Source organism: Pelophylax lessonae (assembly GCF_965119305.1).
Source record: "Pelophylax lessonae genome assembly, chromosome: 10".
Taxonomy (NCBI): domain Eukaryota; kingdom Metazoa; phylum Chordata; class Amphibia; order Anura; family Ranidae; genus Pelophylax; species Pelophylax lessonae.
In genome coordinates this window covers 232,532,476-232,549,975 of record NC_138777.1, presented here as the reverse complement: position 1 = coordinate 232,549,975, position 17,500 = coordinate 232,532,476, and the positions used below count along the sequence as shown (strand labels likewise).

The window sequence follows — 17,500 nt, the reverse complement described above, 5'->3', positions numbered from 1 at the left end:
CCACGGCCAATCACAAGCACTTAATGCACTGCAATATCGCGCAGTGCAATATGGTTCCTCGGCGGGGGAACTTCCTGCCGAACGCCCTGGGTGTTCAGCGAACACACGAGCTGCCAAAGATTTTACCCCCTTCATGACCAGGCCATTTTTTTTCTATCACTGCGCTACTTTAACTGGTAATTGCACGGTCATGCAACGCTGTAGCCAAATTAAATTTATATGATTTTTTTTTCACACAAATCTAGCTTTCTTTGGTGGTATTTGATCACCTCTGGGTTTATTTTTTTGTGATGTAAATAAAAAAAAGAATGAATATTTCAGGGGGGGAAAAAATAAACACACTATTTGTTACTTCCTGCTACCAAACTTATCCAATAAAATAAATAAAAAAAAAAAAAAACAAAAAAAAATTCTTTATAAATTTTGGTCAAAATGTATTCTGATAAAAATCCCAATAAGTGTTTATTATTTGGTTTGTGTGAAGGTTATAGCTCCCACAAACTATGGTGTATATATATATATACATACATATACACACACTGGAATTTTTTTTTTTTCAACACTAGTAATGGCAGTGATCAATGACTTCTAGTGGGACTGCAATGTTGCGGCGGGCAATCTGACACTGACTCGGGGGGGGGGGGGGGGGGACTGCCACTGACATCACCAGTGACACTAACACAGTGATCAGTGAAAGTACTATGCACTGTACTAATGACACTGGCTGGGAAGGGCTTAACATCTAGGGCACACATGTCAAACACAAGGCCCGTGGGCCAAATCTGGCCCTCCAGGCCTTATCAAGTGGCCCTCACACCCAGTTGTGCAGCCGAAACATGGTGAAACTCCATTCTACCGCCACCAGCTCAGGTCCTCCGCTCCCCACTGTCATTTGCAAACACAGCAGCTCCCAGAAGTAACAGATCCCTGCACACACTAATGGCAGGGACAGATTTCCAGAATCTGAGAGAGAGAATGACCTCTTTGAAAGGTGAGGCAGAGCCACCTACACAGGTAGGTACTAGAGCCAGGCCAGGTAGGAGAGAGAGAGAGATGCAAGAAAGCTTTGGGGGGGTTGGGTTACACACTGTGCATAGTGCAACCCTAAACCTTACACTCTGTACCTAATGCACTCCTGAACTCTGCACTCTGTATGTAGTGCACCCCAGATACAACTGGCCCTTTGAGGGCAATCATACTGCTTATGCGGCCCTTTGAGGGCAATCATACTACTTAATGAAATTGAGTTTGACACTCCTGATCTAGAGCGATCAAGGGGTTAAATGACTCCCTATGTGTAATGTGTGCTGCTTTTACTAACTGATCTCTAAACTGAAAGATTGCTCTCTCTGTACAGAGCTCTGGGCTGTGATTGGACACAGCCAATCAGCAGGTCTCAGCCATGAATTATTGGCTGGAACTTGCTGACCGACTCATGGCGGTGTGCATGCGTGCGCCCTTAACCCATGGGTACCTTGCTTTGTTTAAAGGGGCCGCTCGTCCTCAGTACATTATGGGCAGGCAGGCGCTAAGTGGGTACATCTGTTCACGGTAAAAAGGCGTTCTACGAATGGACAAGGGAGGGTAAACTACAGGATCCCTTCACTATAGGAGAGCAGCAGCTCTCATATCCTCAGTGCCGGAGGGTCAGCGCTGACAGTAGTAATCAGTACATTATTGAATAAATTGTGTAGAAAACAGAGGGGATGAAAACATTTTAAACCCCATTACAAGGTGTTACTTTTTTGTTCCCTGCTTTAGGATTTTATTTCGATCTCTGCGGCTGCCGGTCCACCTTAAAAGAAGATGTAAGAATCTACGGGTGGATGATTTTTCTTGCTCACAGAGAGTGGTTGGTCACTGATTTACAGCTCTTAGCCATTAAAGTAGAAACTCCAGACAGATTGAAATAACAGTTCATTCAGGTATAAGTTCACATAAAAAAAATAAAATAGAAAAAAATCATTAAAGGAGTTGTAAAGGCAGAAGGTGCAATCTATGCATTAAGATAAAACGTCTTCCGTGTGTAGCAGCCCCCCTAATACTTACCTGAGCCCCAGCGATGTCCACAAGTCCCTTGCCCGTCCTGGACTCTCCCTCCTGATTGGCTGAGACACAGTAGCGGTGCGCCATTGGCTCGCGCTGCTGCCAATCAAAGTCAGTTAGCCAATCACGAGAGGGGGTGGGGCCAAACGGCAGCCCTGTGTCTGAATGGACACACAGCTGAAGCTCGGCTCGGGTGCCCCCATAGCAAGCTGCTTACTGTGGGGGCACTCGACAGGAGGGAGGGGCCAGGAACACAGAAGAGGCACCCGAGAAGAGGAGGATCGGGGCTACCCCTGTGCAAAACCAACTGCACAGACGAGTTAAGTTAGAATAAGTTTGTTTTTGTTTTTTTAAAAAACGAGGCTCCACAATCATTTAATTGGATTGCTAAAGGTAACTAGTAGAAGGTAAATATCTGAACTTAACTTTGAATAACCACTTGACCTCCGGAAGATTTACCCCCCTTCATGCCCAGGCCGCTTTTCGCAATATGACACTGCGTTAATTTAACTGACAATTGTGCAGTCATGCAACACTGTGCCCAAATAAAATGTATGTCTTTTTTCCTACAAATAGAGCTTTCTTTTGATGGTATTTGATCAACTCTGTGGTATATATAATATATATACACACACAGTGTAATTTCTTCAGTGTTGTCACATGAAAATATAATAAAATATTTACAAATATGTGAGGGGTGTACTCACTTTTGTGAGATACTGTGTATCACATACTAGCGGGGGGGGGGGGGGGGGGGGCATAGCATACTAGCTCATTATGAAATTCTTACCTTAGAACAAAGCCCCCGCAGAGTGACGCAGCCAACATGTTCGGCTGTCCTGCTTCACGTCCTACAGCCACCTGATTGGCCGGAGAAGCGATGACATCACTCCCGCGCATTCGTGTGGGAGGAGGCATTCACAGCACAGGGCTCTGAGGGACCGGCACGGGTGGCAGCTCCTTCAGAGTGCATGCGTCGATGACGTCATCGGCTGCATGAAAAGTTGGTGCAAGTTTAGGAGATATTTACCCTACCTATAGGTAAGCATTATTATAGACTCACCTATAGGTACAGATTATAAGAGTGGGTTTACAACCTCTTTAATAATCTGTGCTTACTAATTCATTTTCACTTAGTGTATTTAGCACTGGTACTTTTTGTGTATTTGCACCTCTAATAATTTGCACAGATTAGCTGGTTTGCACATATTTTACGATGATGTATTTTTAATGCAATCTATATTTTTAGGGTGATATACATTTGTATTTATGGATTTTTCATATAAGCACAGTTTTTGTTATATAGAAGTATATATACAATTAAGGCTCGTACACACTATAAGAAAATCGGGCGAACATTTTCATCCAAAGAATTTTCGTACGATTTTCGTATAGTGTGTACAGAACTTTCTGCAGACGATTTAGAATTTTCTTACGAAAATTCTCAAAGGGACAAACTCCAAAATTTCTCTCGCAAGGGAAAAAATTGACGATTTTCGTTGAAGGTGTACCATTCTCGTACGATTTTTGTACAAGAAAAGTCAGAAAAGAAAGACCTGCGCATGATCAGAAGCAACAAACAACAAAAAAAGCCTTTGTTGTACGAGAATTTTTGTACAAATTATTGTAATAAAATTCTTTCATCGGTTTCAATTTGCTGTGAAACAATGAGGAAAATCGGACAATCTTTCGCCCGATTTTCTTATAGTGTGTACCCCACTTTAGGAACAATTAGAGCAGCGCCAATACCCACTATATCCTTGCATACTCCCTTTTCCATAGACCCCACATTGGTGGTCAGTCAAGGTGGGGGCAGCAGCCACAAGCAACTATCAGATCCATAGCACGGAAAACACACATTTATAACATCTATTCACTAGAACAGAACAGAGATCTATGGCTGCATTTTCAACAACCAGCAGCCGGATAGCTGTAAATCAGGGACCAAACACCCTTTGTAAGTGAACAGAAAGAAGAGCGGTTAAAATTAAACAACCAATAAGAATTCAGCTTTCAGAAACTGGAGGGAACAATGTAACGAAAGAACCGCAGCCAGTGTGCAATGTAACAAAATATCAGCAATTAGCTGCACTTGTCTCATGAACCAGGCGGGCCCTACTCCCTGACAAATACCACGTGTCCATGGCCAAGATTCCGGCTTTATCAATGATTGAGAACGAGGTCCACAGCCCACTAAGGCCTCATTCACATGAGTGGACAACACCCTACACCTGTGTGAGGGCTGTGTTTGCCCACATAGGAATGAACAGATGTCCTACGTATCCCTGTGCAGGCGGTCCCATTCACGTCATTTGGGTGCAACACTGTTCCATTCATCCCCATTCATATAATTGGGTGCAGCCGCTGTTCCATTCATTCCCATGCAGGCAGCCCAGTTCATATAATTGGGTGCAGCCGCTGTTCCATTCATTCCCATGCAGGCAGCCCCATTCATATAATTGGGTGCAGCGGCTGTTCCATTCATTCCCATGCAGGCAGCCCCGTTCATATCAATTAGATGCAGCGGCTGTTTCATTAATTCCCATACAGGCAGCCCCGTTGATATCAATTGGATGCAGCGGCTGTTCCATTCATTCCCATGCAGGCAGCCCCGTTCATATCAATTGGGCGTAGTGGCTGTTCCATTCATTCCCATGCAGGGAGCCCCATTCATATAATTGGGTGCAGCGGCTGTTTCATTCATCACCGTTCATATAACTGGGTGCAGCGGCTGTTTCATTCATCACCGTTCATATAACTGGGTGCAGCGGCTGTTTCATTCATCCCCATTCATATAATTGGGTGCAGCGGCTGTTCCATTCATTCACATGCAGGCAGTCCCATTCATATAAAATGGGTGCAGCGGCTGTTCCATTCATTCCCATGCAGGCAGTCCCGTTAATACAATTGGGTGCAGAGGCTGTTCCATTCATTGCCGAGCAGGCAGCTCTGTTAATATAACTGGGTGCAGCGGCTGTTCCATTCATCCCCATGCAGGCAGCCCCATTCATATAAAATGGGTGCAGTGGCTATTTCATTCATTCCCATGCAGGCAGCCCCATTCATATCAATTAGATGCAGCGGCTGTTTCATTAATTCCCATGCAGGCAGCCCCATTCATTTAACTGGGTGCAGCAGCTGTTCCATTCATCCCCGTTCATATAATTGGGTGCAGCGGCTGTTCCATTCATTCCCATGCAGGCAGCCCCATTCATATAATTGGGTGCAGCAGCTGTTCCATTCATCCCCTTTCATATAATTGGGTGCAGCGGCTGTTCCATTCATTCCCGAGCAGGCAGCCCCATTCATATAACTGGGTGCAGCGGCTGTTCCATTCATTCCTATGCAGGCAGCCCCGTTCATATCAATTGGGCGCAGCGGCTGTTCCATTCATCCCTGTTCATATCCATTAGATGCAGTGGCTGTTCCATTCATTCCCATGCAGGCAGCCCCATTCATATCAATTACATGCAGTGGCTGTTTCATTCATTCCTAAGCAGGCAGTCCCATTCATATCAATTTGATGCACCGGCTATTCAATTCATTCCCATGCAGGCAGCCCCATTCATATCCAGTGGGTGCAGCGGCTGTTTCATTCATTCCCATGCAGGCAGCCTCGTTCATATCAATTAGATGCAGCGGCTGTTCCATTTATTCCCATGCAGGCAGCCCCATTCATATCAATTACATGCAGTGGCTGTTTCATTCATTCCTAAGCAGGCAGTCCCATTCATATCAATTCGATGCAGCGGCTGTTCCATTCATTCCCATGCAGGCTGCCCCTTTCATATCCAGTGGGTGCAGCGGCTGTTTCATTCATTCCCATGCAGGCAGCCTCGTTCATATCAATTAGATGCAGCGGCTGTTCCATTCATTCTCATACAGGCAGCCCCATTCATATCAATTGGGTGCAGCGGCTGTTCCATTCATTCCTATGCTGTATTTGCACAACAGTCTTTTTTGGGAAAAAAAACACTTTAGCGGTTTTAAAATTCATTAAACAGTAAAGTGAGCCCAATTTTTTTGTATAATGTGAAAGATAATTTTATGATATTTGAGGTTATGAAGTTTTTTGGCAAGCAAAAAAAAAAATGTATCACTCCTATGTGTGTGACCCAGTATAGAAAGAAAACGCCATCTAGTGGGCAGTTTAATACAAATGTTGTTATAATTTACATTAAGTCCCAGTTCACACTGGTGTGATGCCGGAAACCCTATGAGTCAGTGCCGGTTCCCGCATACCGTCTGAATCGAACACACTGGTACACACTGAGGTCTGCGAACCGCTGAGGGTGTCAATGTAAAGATAATGACACCCCCAGATCAGTTTACATATGGCAGTGAGGCTGTGAAATGGTGCAGGAATTGGATCGCATAGCCCACCCACTGGCCAAGCATGTCTCCAGACCTAAACCCTATTGACCATCTGTGGGGATCCTCAAACGGAAGGTGGAGGAGCGCAAGGTCTCTAACATCCACCAGCTCTGTGATGTCGTCATGGAGGAGGGGGAAGAGGACTCCAGTGGCAACCTGTGAAGCTCCGGTGAACTCCATGCCCAAGAGGGTTAAGGCAGGGCTCCTTAAGGAGGGAAAATTGCTAATTGGGCCCAATTTGGACATTGTCACTTAGGGGTGTACTCACTTTTGTTGCCAGCGGTTTAGACATTAATGGCTGTGTGTTGAGTTATTTTGAGGGGGACAGCAAATTGACACTGTTATACAAGCTGTACACTCACTAAATATGTGCCAGTGGAGGAGGTCAACCTTGTTAAAAAGTATATAGCACAAAAGAGTAAATGGTAGGACTTCAAACACCCCTCCGGTGATCACGCAGATACATATATACATATACAGAAAAATACAAAATTTTATTTCGGACAATAAAATGTCTAAAAACTCATATCAAATGTCATATTAACCACTTAAGCCCCAGGCCTATTTTTCATACTTTTTGTTTACAAGTTAAAATCAGTATTTTTTGCTAGAAAACTACTTAGAACCCCCAAACATTATATATATATATTTTTTAGCAAAGACTCTGGAGAATAAAATGGCTGTCATTGCAATATTTTTTGTCACGCGGTATTTGCGCAGCGCTTTCAAACGCCATTTATTTGGAAAAATTAGGAAAAATCACATTTCACTGCATTTAAAAAAAACTAAACAGTAAAGTTAGCCCATTTGTTTTGTATACTGTGAAAGATGATGTCACGCCGAGTAAATAGATACCCAACATGTTACGGTTAAAAATTGCGCACACCCGTGGGACGGCGTCAAACTACGGTCAATAAAAATCTCCACTTTAGAATTTTTTTAACGGTTACCAGTTTAGAGTTAGAGTGTAGCTCTTTTTTTTAAATTATTGCTCACGCTCTGGCGATCGCGGCGATACCTCACATGTGTGGTTTGAACACCGATTTCATTCGCGGCTCGACTTGCGTATACGTTTTTTTGTGCGCGAGCTAACGGTGACGGGGCGGCTAATTTTTTTTTCTTTCCTATTTATTTTATTTTAAATTTTAACACAGGTTTTAATAATAAATTAAAAATCTGATCACATTTATTGCTGTCACAAGCAATGCAGCAATATGCAGTGACAGGTACTCTTTATGGAGGGATCAAGGGTCTAAAAGACTCCAAACCCCTCCACTACACTTCAATGTATTCAAAACACCGAAAACGGCATTTTTGAATACACTCACTTTTTGAATCTGCCGCCTCTAGCAGCAGAGTAACCCGGATGTGACGTCATGGACGCCGTCTCCGGGTTACGTCATCAGAGACCCGATCTAAGCCGCATCCGGCTTCGTTCGGGACTCCATCCAGCCGGTGGAGGTGTCGGCTGGTTGCTTGGGTATCCCGGTCAGACGGGCGACCCGGGCAGAGCCGCGGAAGGCGGCGGGAGGGGACGTCCCCTCCAGCTCGCCGGGGTAACGATCGAGCGGCTCCCGAGCTGCATCAATCATTACCGCCGGAAAGTCGACTGCCGGCTCTAAACAACGGTACCGGGATGATGCCTCTAGCTAGAGGCATCATCCCGGTACAACCACTTAAAAGTCAGCTGACGTAGGGGTACGTCAGTTTGCGTTAAGTGGTTATTACCAACAAACAGTGTCCACTGCCCATATGCATTGCTATTGGTGGAAATAGAAAGCTCAAGACGAAGGGCGTTGAACCTGAGCTCTCCATTTCGACCAATAGCCATACATATATGCAGTGGACACTGTTTTTTGGTATTAATCTGACATTTGATATGAGTTTTTAGACTTTTTATTGTCAGAAATGAAATGTTGTATTTTACATTGGGAACAACGGCTGTGCCCATGCAGCTCCTGCGCCCAACTGACATGAATGGGACTGCCTGCACAGGGATGACCAATGCATCACCATGCAGGCACACGGGGAAACGGTGCAGTATTCCTGTGTGACTGAGGCCTAAAAAAAAAAAAAAAAAGGAGGGGAATCCAGTAACTGCAAGAAAAGGGCAGCTCTATCATTCATACAACAGAATGACTCTAATGGGCCATACAGACTATACAATTGTCTTTAGATTTTTTTCCTTTAGATTTACCAAAACCATAGAATATGAGGTCAACCCTAAACACTTTCAATGTGTATGCAGTCAGGCAGGCCCTTGCACTACAAAGTAGAATGTAAAGCCTCGTACACACGCAACGATTATCGGCCAAACGATCGTCCGTCTTTTGTCCAGTGTTGTTTTGTTGGTTGGAATGTACGTAGACTGCACACAAATTTTCTCGGCCAACAAAAACCAACTTCAGAAGTGATGTCATGTGCTGGTTTACTTTCCGTGTGTTTTCTCTTCTCTGAGCATGCCCAGTCTTGATCATCAGATTTTTGTCTGCCGAAATCTGTACTGACTGAGGAACAATCGGCCGTTGTGGTGACGGCCAACAAAAATTTTATAGCACGCACACCAGATTTTGTTCGGCCGAAAAGTCGGAGTCGGTTGTCGGAAACATCATACTAACAAGCCGACAATCGGCCGATCGGACGTTGGCCGAAAATTCCCGGCCAATAATCGATGCGTGTGTACGAGGCATTAATCTAAAGGAAATCTACCAACAAAAGTTGTATACTGTGTATCCAGCTTAAGGCTCCATTCACACCTGAGTATATCATTTTCAGACGTTTGTTTGGGCTTTTTCAGTCGTTTTCTGCAGGTGTTTGCAATCTGCCAAAAAAGAAGCTCAAGTACTTTTTGGAGCTTCAGGCGACAAAATGCTTAACAGGGGCCATTGAAATGAATGGGATTTTGCTTGTTGGGCGTTCTGAGACTTCAGAGATAATCGTTTTACAAGCTGAAAAACGCTCAGGTGTGAACAGGGCCTCAAGGGCCAACTTCCACCCGATTCAGGAGACAACTTGGAAGAAAGCAAGAGAAACCTGCAAGTGTGTAGAAGCAGCCTGGTTGGATAGGAGCAGCCAATCAAATCTTTTACAACAGAAGACATTTGTGCTCAAAGTAAAAAGCACGAAGCACAAAACGACAAGCGATAAGAAATCTTTCACAGAGAAATGAATGAGAGGAAGTGGAAGTGCAGAACGGGGAGGAACGGTGTGATCCCTACCTTTCTAAAATGCAATAGCATGTCCGGGCTCCGCTCACACATCTCTGTCAGCAGCACAACGGACGTGTGTAGCACGCCTGTGAACAGAAAACAATTATCATGAACATAAACCCTGTATTACACATAAGGAGCCTCGAAATACATCCAAGACAGAAAAGAAAAATGGAAGCTCACCGTGGTTTTTCTCGTTAAGCAGGTTCTTTGTTGCGGGTAAAAACATTTCCATGAGTTCTGGGACCTTTCGGATGACGTGGACAGCGCACAGAGCCGCCTTGATAAAAAGACAGTTTTGTACAGATGATTTTTTATCTGAAAGTGACAGTTGCTTGGCTGCAATACTTATGAAACACAGACCCTAAACAAAGCATGCTATGAATGAGTCTCCAAATTCCTTCTAAGGCCCCTTTCACACGGGTGATCCGATCCACCTGTCAGTTTTTCAGGTGGACCGGATCGGATGCTCCATGCATCCCTATGGGGCAGCGGGTGTCAGCGGAGATAGCTCTGCTGACACCCGCTGCTACCCGATCCGTGAAATCCGGACGGATGGAAACCCTATTTTCCATCCGTCTGGAGGATCGGATCGGATGAGAACGGACAGGCGGTCCATTCTCATCCGATCTCCCCATAGAGGAGAGCGGGGATCTGATAGCTCCGTCTCCACACACAGAGCGGAGACGGAGCTGTCATCCGCCTGCTCAGCAGGGATCGGCGGATTGATCCCCCACTGAGCAGAACGGACTCCGTCAGGGGGTGCGCCCGTGTGAAAGGGGCCTATCTCTGTTTCAGGCCTGTGGCCCAGAAAGTACTGGAACTGAATCACAAGCAAACTCGAAAATGGGCAAAATTTACCAAACGAGACACCAGCATTGGCAGCATGTATAATTCCCTCAGGAAAGGTGTACTAAAAGGTGGCTGTAAACCTCAGACATGAAATATGAACAAAGCATATCCCTCTATAGCAGTGATGGGGAACCTTGGCACCCCAGATGTTTTGGAACTACATTTCCCATGATGCTCCACTACACTGCAGATTGCATGAGCATCATGGGAAATATAGTTTCAAAACATCTGGGGTGCCAAGGTGTGCCATCACTACTCTATAGCAGTGTTAATTTTGGCAGCAAATTTCAATTTAGTTTTAGTCTTAGTCTTAGGACTAAAATGGCATTTTAGTTTTAGTCCTATTTTAGTCTTCTGCAAGTGTTTTCGTTTTAGTCGTATTTAGTCGACTAAAACTCCAGTACATTTTAGTCGACTAAAACTAATTTTAGTCATCAATAATGGAATGGGTGTAGTTCAATTGTAATTTGTAATGCATTATTTAAGCATTTCTCTACAATTTCCAAACTCATTATATACTACTGCTGGTCCTGGAGAGAAAAATCTAATATGTTATTATTTATGGTATTAAGCTTTCAGCATGCACCAGTGCTAATTTTGGCAGCAAATTTCGATTTAGTTTTAGTTATAGTCTTTTGACTAAAATGCCATTTTAGTTTTAGTCGTATTTTAGTCATCTGAATTGTTTTAGTCGTATTTTAGTTGACTAAAATTGTTTTAATTTAGTCGACGAAAACGTTTTAGTCTGTTTTAGTCGACGAAATTAACACTGCTCTATAGTGTGTACTTGTCTCAATCCAGAGCACTAATGCCCCGTACACACGTGCAGATTATCTGAAGACTTTTACCTTCAGATTTACCTTTTCTATGTAGTGCAAGGGCCTGTCGGATTGCATACAAATTGAAAGTGTTTAGGTTTGACCTCATATTATATTGTTTTGGTAAGTCTGCAGACAAAAGTCTGCAGATAATCTGCACGTGTGTACGGGGCATAAGTGTCATTTCTGTCTGCTGCCTCCTTCCTCTGCTCATCTGCATGAGTCACTTCTGAAAGGTTTTCCTGACACCAAGAGAAAAAAAGGTGACAGGGGAGGAATCTCCAGTTGATTGACAGCCTCAGGTATGTTCCTGTGTGCTTTGTGAAGGGGGGGGGGGTGTTCCTTCCCTCCAATCAGCTCTCCTCACAGAGCTCTGAAGTGTGTAATTTCAGCTCTCCGCCCCCTTTTTTCTGAGAGCTCAGACAAGCCTTAGAAGTTCTGCCATTCAACCACTTAATCCCCTTAATGAGCAGGTAATTTTTTTAGGGACCCGAGAAGGAGGAGGACCTGGGCTGCTTTTTTATTTATTTTTTTTAAACATTGGAATTTACAATTCCTTTAAGGGTTAATAAGGGGTTAAACAGAGGAACATTTAACCCCTTTTGGACCGGAAAATTTTCTCCCTTAATGACCAGGCCATTTATTGCGATGCGGCACTGCGTTATTTTAACTGACAACTGTGCGGTCGTGCGACACTGTACCCAAATAAAATGAATGTCCTTTTTTCCTCCCCAAAAATTGAGCTTTCTTTTGGTGGTATTTGATCACTTCTGCGGTTTTTATTTTTTGTGTTATAAACAAAAAATAGCGAAAAATTGTAAAAACATATATATATTTTTACTTTCTGCTATAAAACATTCCCAACAAAAAAAAAAATTAAAAATACTATTTTTTTTTATCATTTTAGGCCAATTTGTATTCTGATACATATTTTTAGTAGAAAAAAAAATCCCAATAAGTGTATACTGATTGTTTTGCGTTATCGCGTCTACAAACTAGGGGAAAGATTTAGGTCATTTTTATTCATTTTTTTTTTTTTTTTTTACTAGTAATGGCGGCAATCAGCAATTTTTAGCGAGACTGTGACATTGCAGTGGACGGATCGGACCTCTAACTGACATTTTTTGGGGGACCAGTGACATTACTACAGTAATCAGTGCTAAAATATGCACTGTAACTGTAATAATGACACTGGCAGCGATAGGGTTAAAACCAGGGGCGATCAAAGGGTTAAGTGTGCTCCTAGGGAGTGCTTTCTAACTGGGTGGACAGAGGAGACCTGTGTTCTTAAATAGGAGGAACACAAGATTCCCTGTGTTCATCTCTGACAGAACAGCGGTCTTCCTTGTTTACATCAGCAGACTGTCATTCTGTCTCTACAGGGAGCGATCGTGGGTGCCTGGCGGACATTGTGTCCGCTGGACCAGCGAATTGGCTCCCCCTCTAGCCAATCGGCGTGAGCCCCTCCGCTGCGAACGCATGCCCCCACTATCTGTTACATGAAGCGACATACAGGTACATCGTTTTGCGTAACAGAGCCGACCTGCCGCAGTAAAACTATGGTGGCCGGTCGGCAAGTGGTTAAAGGAGATGTCCAGCCAAAGCTCCTTTGCCTGTACTTCTCCTGTGGATCGCAGGAATGCAGCTTGTTCTGCACTCCTGTCACCCGTTTTCAGTAGACAGTCAGCCGAAGTCACAAAGCTGGTCCCGACTCGGGCAAGATCGCGACAATAGAGTCGGGATCCGCCCACATGCCTGGACCGCCACCCGGTCTCTCGGCAATCTACTGGGAGCCTGAGCCGGCCTCACCCATCACTGCCCAGTGCTCCAGTGAGCGAGGAGGTAGCAGATTAGAGAGCTGCTGACTGACAGCCAGCAGCTCTCCTCTCAGAGCTGTGAAAACTGAGTGATCGAGGGTGTTCGATCGCTCCATTCCCAGTGTTCGAGGCGCCGGGCGACCGATGCTGCATCCACTTGGGCAAGTATGAATCTTTAAAAAAAATAAAAATAAAAAACCCACACATCTCTTTTAAACAGATGTAGATAGAACACTGCAGATAAACAGGTACAACTTATGTAGGAGGATTTGTTTAGTCTCGGTGTATCACCTGAGGCCAGTCATTTGACTGGGTATATGGAAGGGTTTACAACCACTTTAAGTAAAGTTTGCATTGCAGCACTAATGCTACGCCAAGAGGTTTACCTTCTTCCGAAGATAGGAATTTGATGTTTTAAGGAGCTTCTCCACCTCCCCTGCCAAGTCTCTACACATCTCTGCCGATCCCATGCAGCCCAGTGTACACAGCGCCAGGCCTTGAACATACTGAGTGCTATGATTCAGGTCACTGAGGGGGAAAAGAGGTGACAAATGAGCACAAATACCAACACAATGCTAGAAAATTCACCTATGAACCAAATTAACCAGTTGCCCCCTTAACCCCCCTGGCGGTCTGATGTCAGGATTTCTGTGCTAACAGCGGTACATTCTTTTTCATGGAAATCTGTTGTTTTTTTATTTTAAAACTCACCTTCCCCTGCGATCCCTGCCGTCCTCCCAGCCGATGCTGGCACCTGTCCTTCGGTTCCCTTCCCTGCGAGCGTTGTGACGCAGGGGGGTGGAACCGGCGGCAATTTAAAAAAATGTAAATCCACCAAATGAGATGATAGAAAGCTGTGATCCTAACGGATTACACTGTATCATCCCATCTAACCACAGGATTTCACCTGGTGACTTATCCAGTGCCCTGCCTGTGCTTTTCCAGTGCTTTGTGCCTGGAAAATAGAGAACGACCATGGCGTCCAAAAAGCGTTCTTTTTGCGCAAAAGCGCTTTTAGATGAACTGGAAAACAGCGACAGTGAAACGGAGTTACTTGAAGAACTGAGCGATAGTGATTGGTGGGAAAATTGGTCATCCGGTACAGAAAGTGAGGACAGCGAGGATTCTGATGTCTCTTTCTGGCACATCGCTCCGTTGGAAATTCTGAAGAATCATTCGATAAACTTGTCAAATTCCACAAGCGATGCCAGAAAGAGACATCAGAATCGTCGCTGTCCTCACTTTCCGTACCTGATGACCAATTTTCCCACCAATCACTATCGCTCAGTTCTTCAAGTAACTCCGTTTCGCTGTTTTCCAGTTCGTCTAAAAGCGCTTTTGCGCAGAAAGAACGCTTTTTGGACGCCATGGTCGTTCTCTATTTTCCAGGCACAAAGCACTGGAAAAGCACAGGCAGGGCACTGGAAAAGTCACCAGGTGAAATCCTGTGGTGAGATGGGATGATACAGTGTAATCCCATCACAGCTTTCTATCATCTCATTTGGTGTATTTACATTTTTGAATTTGCCGCCGGTTCCACCCCCCTGCGTCACAACGCTGGCAGGAAAGGGAACCGGAAGGCAAGTGTGGGTAGAGAGTGTAAGGACGCCGGGGAGGACGGCGGGGGAATCTCAGGGAAGGAGAGTGTGATTCTGGGGTAATCCTGAGTGTGGCTCGGGGTTACCACTTTTGGTATTGAAAGTTAACCCCCGAGCCACAGTCGGGAATACCGCCAGGGAGGTTAATGACCAGGCCATTTCTTGCGATTCAGCACTGCGTTAATTTAACATAAAATTGCTCAGTCGTGCGACGCTGTACCCAAATAAAATTGATGTCCTTTTTCCCCCCACAAATAGAGCTTTCTTTTGGTGGTATTTGATCACCTTTGTGATCTTTATTTTTTGCGCTATAAACTAAAAAGCACGAAACAATTCTGAAAAAAATATATATTTGTTTGTTAAAACTTAATAACAATCTTTGGGGGAAAAAAAAAAAAAATGTATATATATATATATATATATATATATATATATATATATATATATATATATATATATATATATATATATATATATATATATATACACATACACACATACATATACACACACACAAACACACACATTTTATATATATATATATATATATATATATATATATATATATATATATATATATATAAATATATATATATATTATATATATATATATATATATATATATCTATCTATATATACACACACACATATATATATATATATTTATTTTTTTTTTCACTTTCTGCTATATACCATTCCCAAAAATGCACCAATTAGAACGGTTCTACTGTTGTTAATGGGGCACGACTTGTCATGCGACAAAGCTGCAGCAGTGTGAACCGGGGCTCACACTCCATTTACACCCGCTGCCATCCGATACGATTCTGTCTGCCAAAAATAAGACGGGTGTTGGTCCTTTTCCCCCATCTGTCTTTCGGATCAAATGGCATTGGATGCAAACGGACAGGCGGCCCGTTTTCAGTCGATTTCCCCATAGAGAACAGCGGGCTGTGTCCATGTCCGCTCTGCAAAGAGGAGCAGACATGGACCCATTGTCCGCCTGTTCAGCAGGGATCAGCGGAGAGATTCCCCGCTGAGCAAGCAGATTCCGCTTAGCAGAGGAGCCCGTGTAAAAAGGACCTTCGTGTTCTAGTTGTTGCCGCGGTAAAAACAGACGTCAGCAATCCCATGGCTCTTACTTCTTTATACAGTTAGTCATTAGCAGGTGGACATCTTGTCTCTCATCCAGCAGAAGCATCGCACCAAGGTAGCCAATCCTCTTGTCTGTGAATTTCTGAGAGGCAATTAGTTTCAGGCACTCCAGCTGCAAAGAAGAAAACAAACATTTAGATCACCCTAATCACTGTGCTTACATAAAGGGCCCACTTCACATTTTGTGCATTCATTTGCATTAAGCCGGCCAATGGACTCAATGAAATATATCCGAGTACAGCTGGTGCCGGTGTAATAATGCGAGATTTCGTCACTAGGCAATTCGCAGGGGCTGCTGGGATACATCCCAGCAGCCCTTGCGAATCGCCGAATGACATAATCGCCTATAGGCGGCCGGACCCGGAAGGGAGGATCAATAAAGAAGAAAAAAAAGGTATTTCCTTGCAGAAAAAATAAGAAAAAGTTTTCATTGGAAAAAGCATTTTTTAAGGGGATTACATACATCTAAACTTATTAAAATGGGTGGAACTCCACTTTAACTCTAACCCCTTACCCTAACTAAAAGAAATAATAATAAACGAATAATATTAATAAAACTAATAGAAACGCTGAAATGCCTAGCAACAGATGATAGTCTTCTCTACTGGCTAATAAAAAAACGCCAAAGCTCAAAAAAACTGTAAAAAAAGGTGCCAAAATCGTGCATTAACCACTTAAGCCCCGGAAGATTTTACCCCCTTCCTGACCAGGGGTTTTTTTGCGATTCGGCACTGCGTGACTTTAACGGACAATTGCACGGTCGTGCGACACTGTACCTAAACGAATTTGACGTCCTTTTTTTCCCACAAACAGAGCTTTCTTTTAGTGGTATTTGATCACCTGTGCGATTTTTTGATCATGCGCTATAAACAAAAAAAGAGCGTCAATTTTGCAAAAATAACAATATTTTTCACATTTTTTATATGAAATTCCCCCCAAAAAAAAAATGTAAAAATCAAAATTTAACATTTTTGGCCAATTTGTTTTCTGCTACATATGTTTGGTAAAAAAAAAAATTTGCAATAAGCGTATTTTGATTGGTTTGCGCAAAAGTTATCGCGTTTACTAACTAAGGGATTTTTGTCATTTTTGTTGTTTTTTTTTTTAAACGCGCAATGGCGGCGATCTGCGATTTTTTTTGTGGGACTGCGACAATGGGGCGGACAGATCAGACCCTTGACTGACATTTTTGACACTTTTGGGGGTACCAGTGACATTACTACAGTAATCAGTGCTATACATATGCACTGTTACTGTAAAATTACACTGGTAGTGAAGGGGTTAACTTTTTTTGAGAGGGAGGGGCTGTGTGTGTCCCTAGGGGCGTGATTCAAACTGTGATTGGCTGTGGCTTGGGCTGTAGGAACAACGATCCTACATAGTAGAACCGTATGATCACTATTTCAACACAGGGGAGAATGACAGACGGCTTGTTTACACTAGCCGCCTGCCTTTCTCCCTCTGCAGGGATCGCGCCTCCGGGGGCGCGCTCGCTCCCTAGACCCTCACAGGCTACGTCACTTTGCCTGTGAGGGGCTGACTGCCGACGTAAATCGTCGTTAGGCAGTCGGCAAGTGGTTAATGCGTGAAAAAAATGCTCAAGGATGCTACGCTCGGGTGTGAATACAGCCTAA

General features: G+C 43.8%; 1 protein-coding gene across 3 annotated transcripts in view; it reads right to left on the bottom strand.

Annotated features, from left to right (window-relative positions):
* The window catches only part of AP1G1 (adaptor related protein complex 1 subunit gamma 1), a 116,426-nt gene that overhangs the window by 47,092 nt on the left and 51,834 nt on the right, over positions 1-17,500 (bottom strand). For all 3 annotated transcript variants that reach the window (XM_082269682.1, XM_082269684.1, XM_082269683.1), the window contains exons 3-6: positions 15,854-15,978; positions 13,503-13,644; positions 9,813-9,909; positions 9,639-9,715 (exon numbers count right to left, since the gene is read on the bottom strand). In XM_082269682.1, the coding sequence (XP_082125808.1) occupies positions 9,639-9,715; positions 9,813-9,909; positions 13,503-13,644; positions 15,854-15,978 (441 nt within the window). The remainder of the gene's footprint in view (positions 1-9,638; positions 9,716-9,812; positions 9,910-13,502; positions 13,645-15,853; positions 15,979-17,500) is intronic.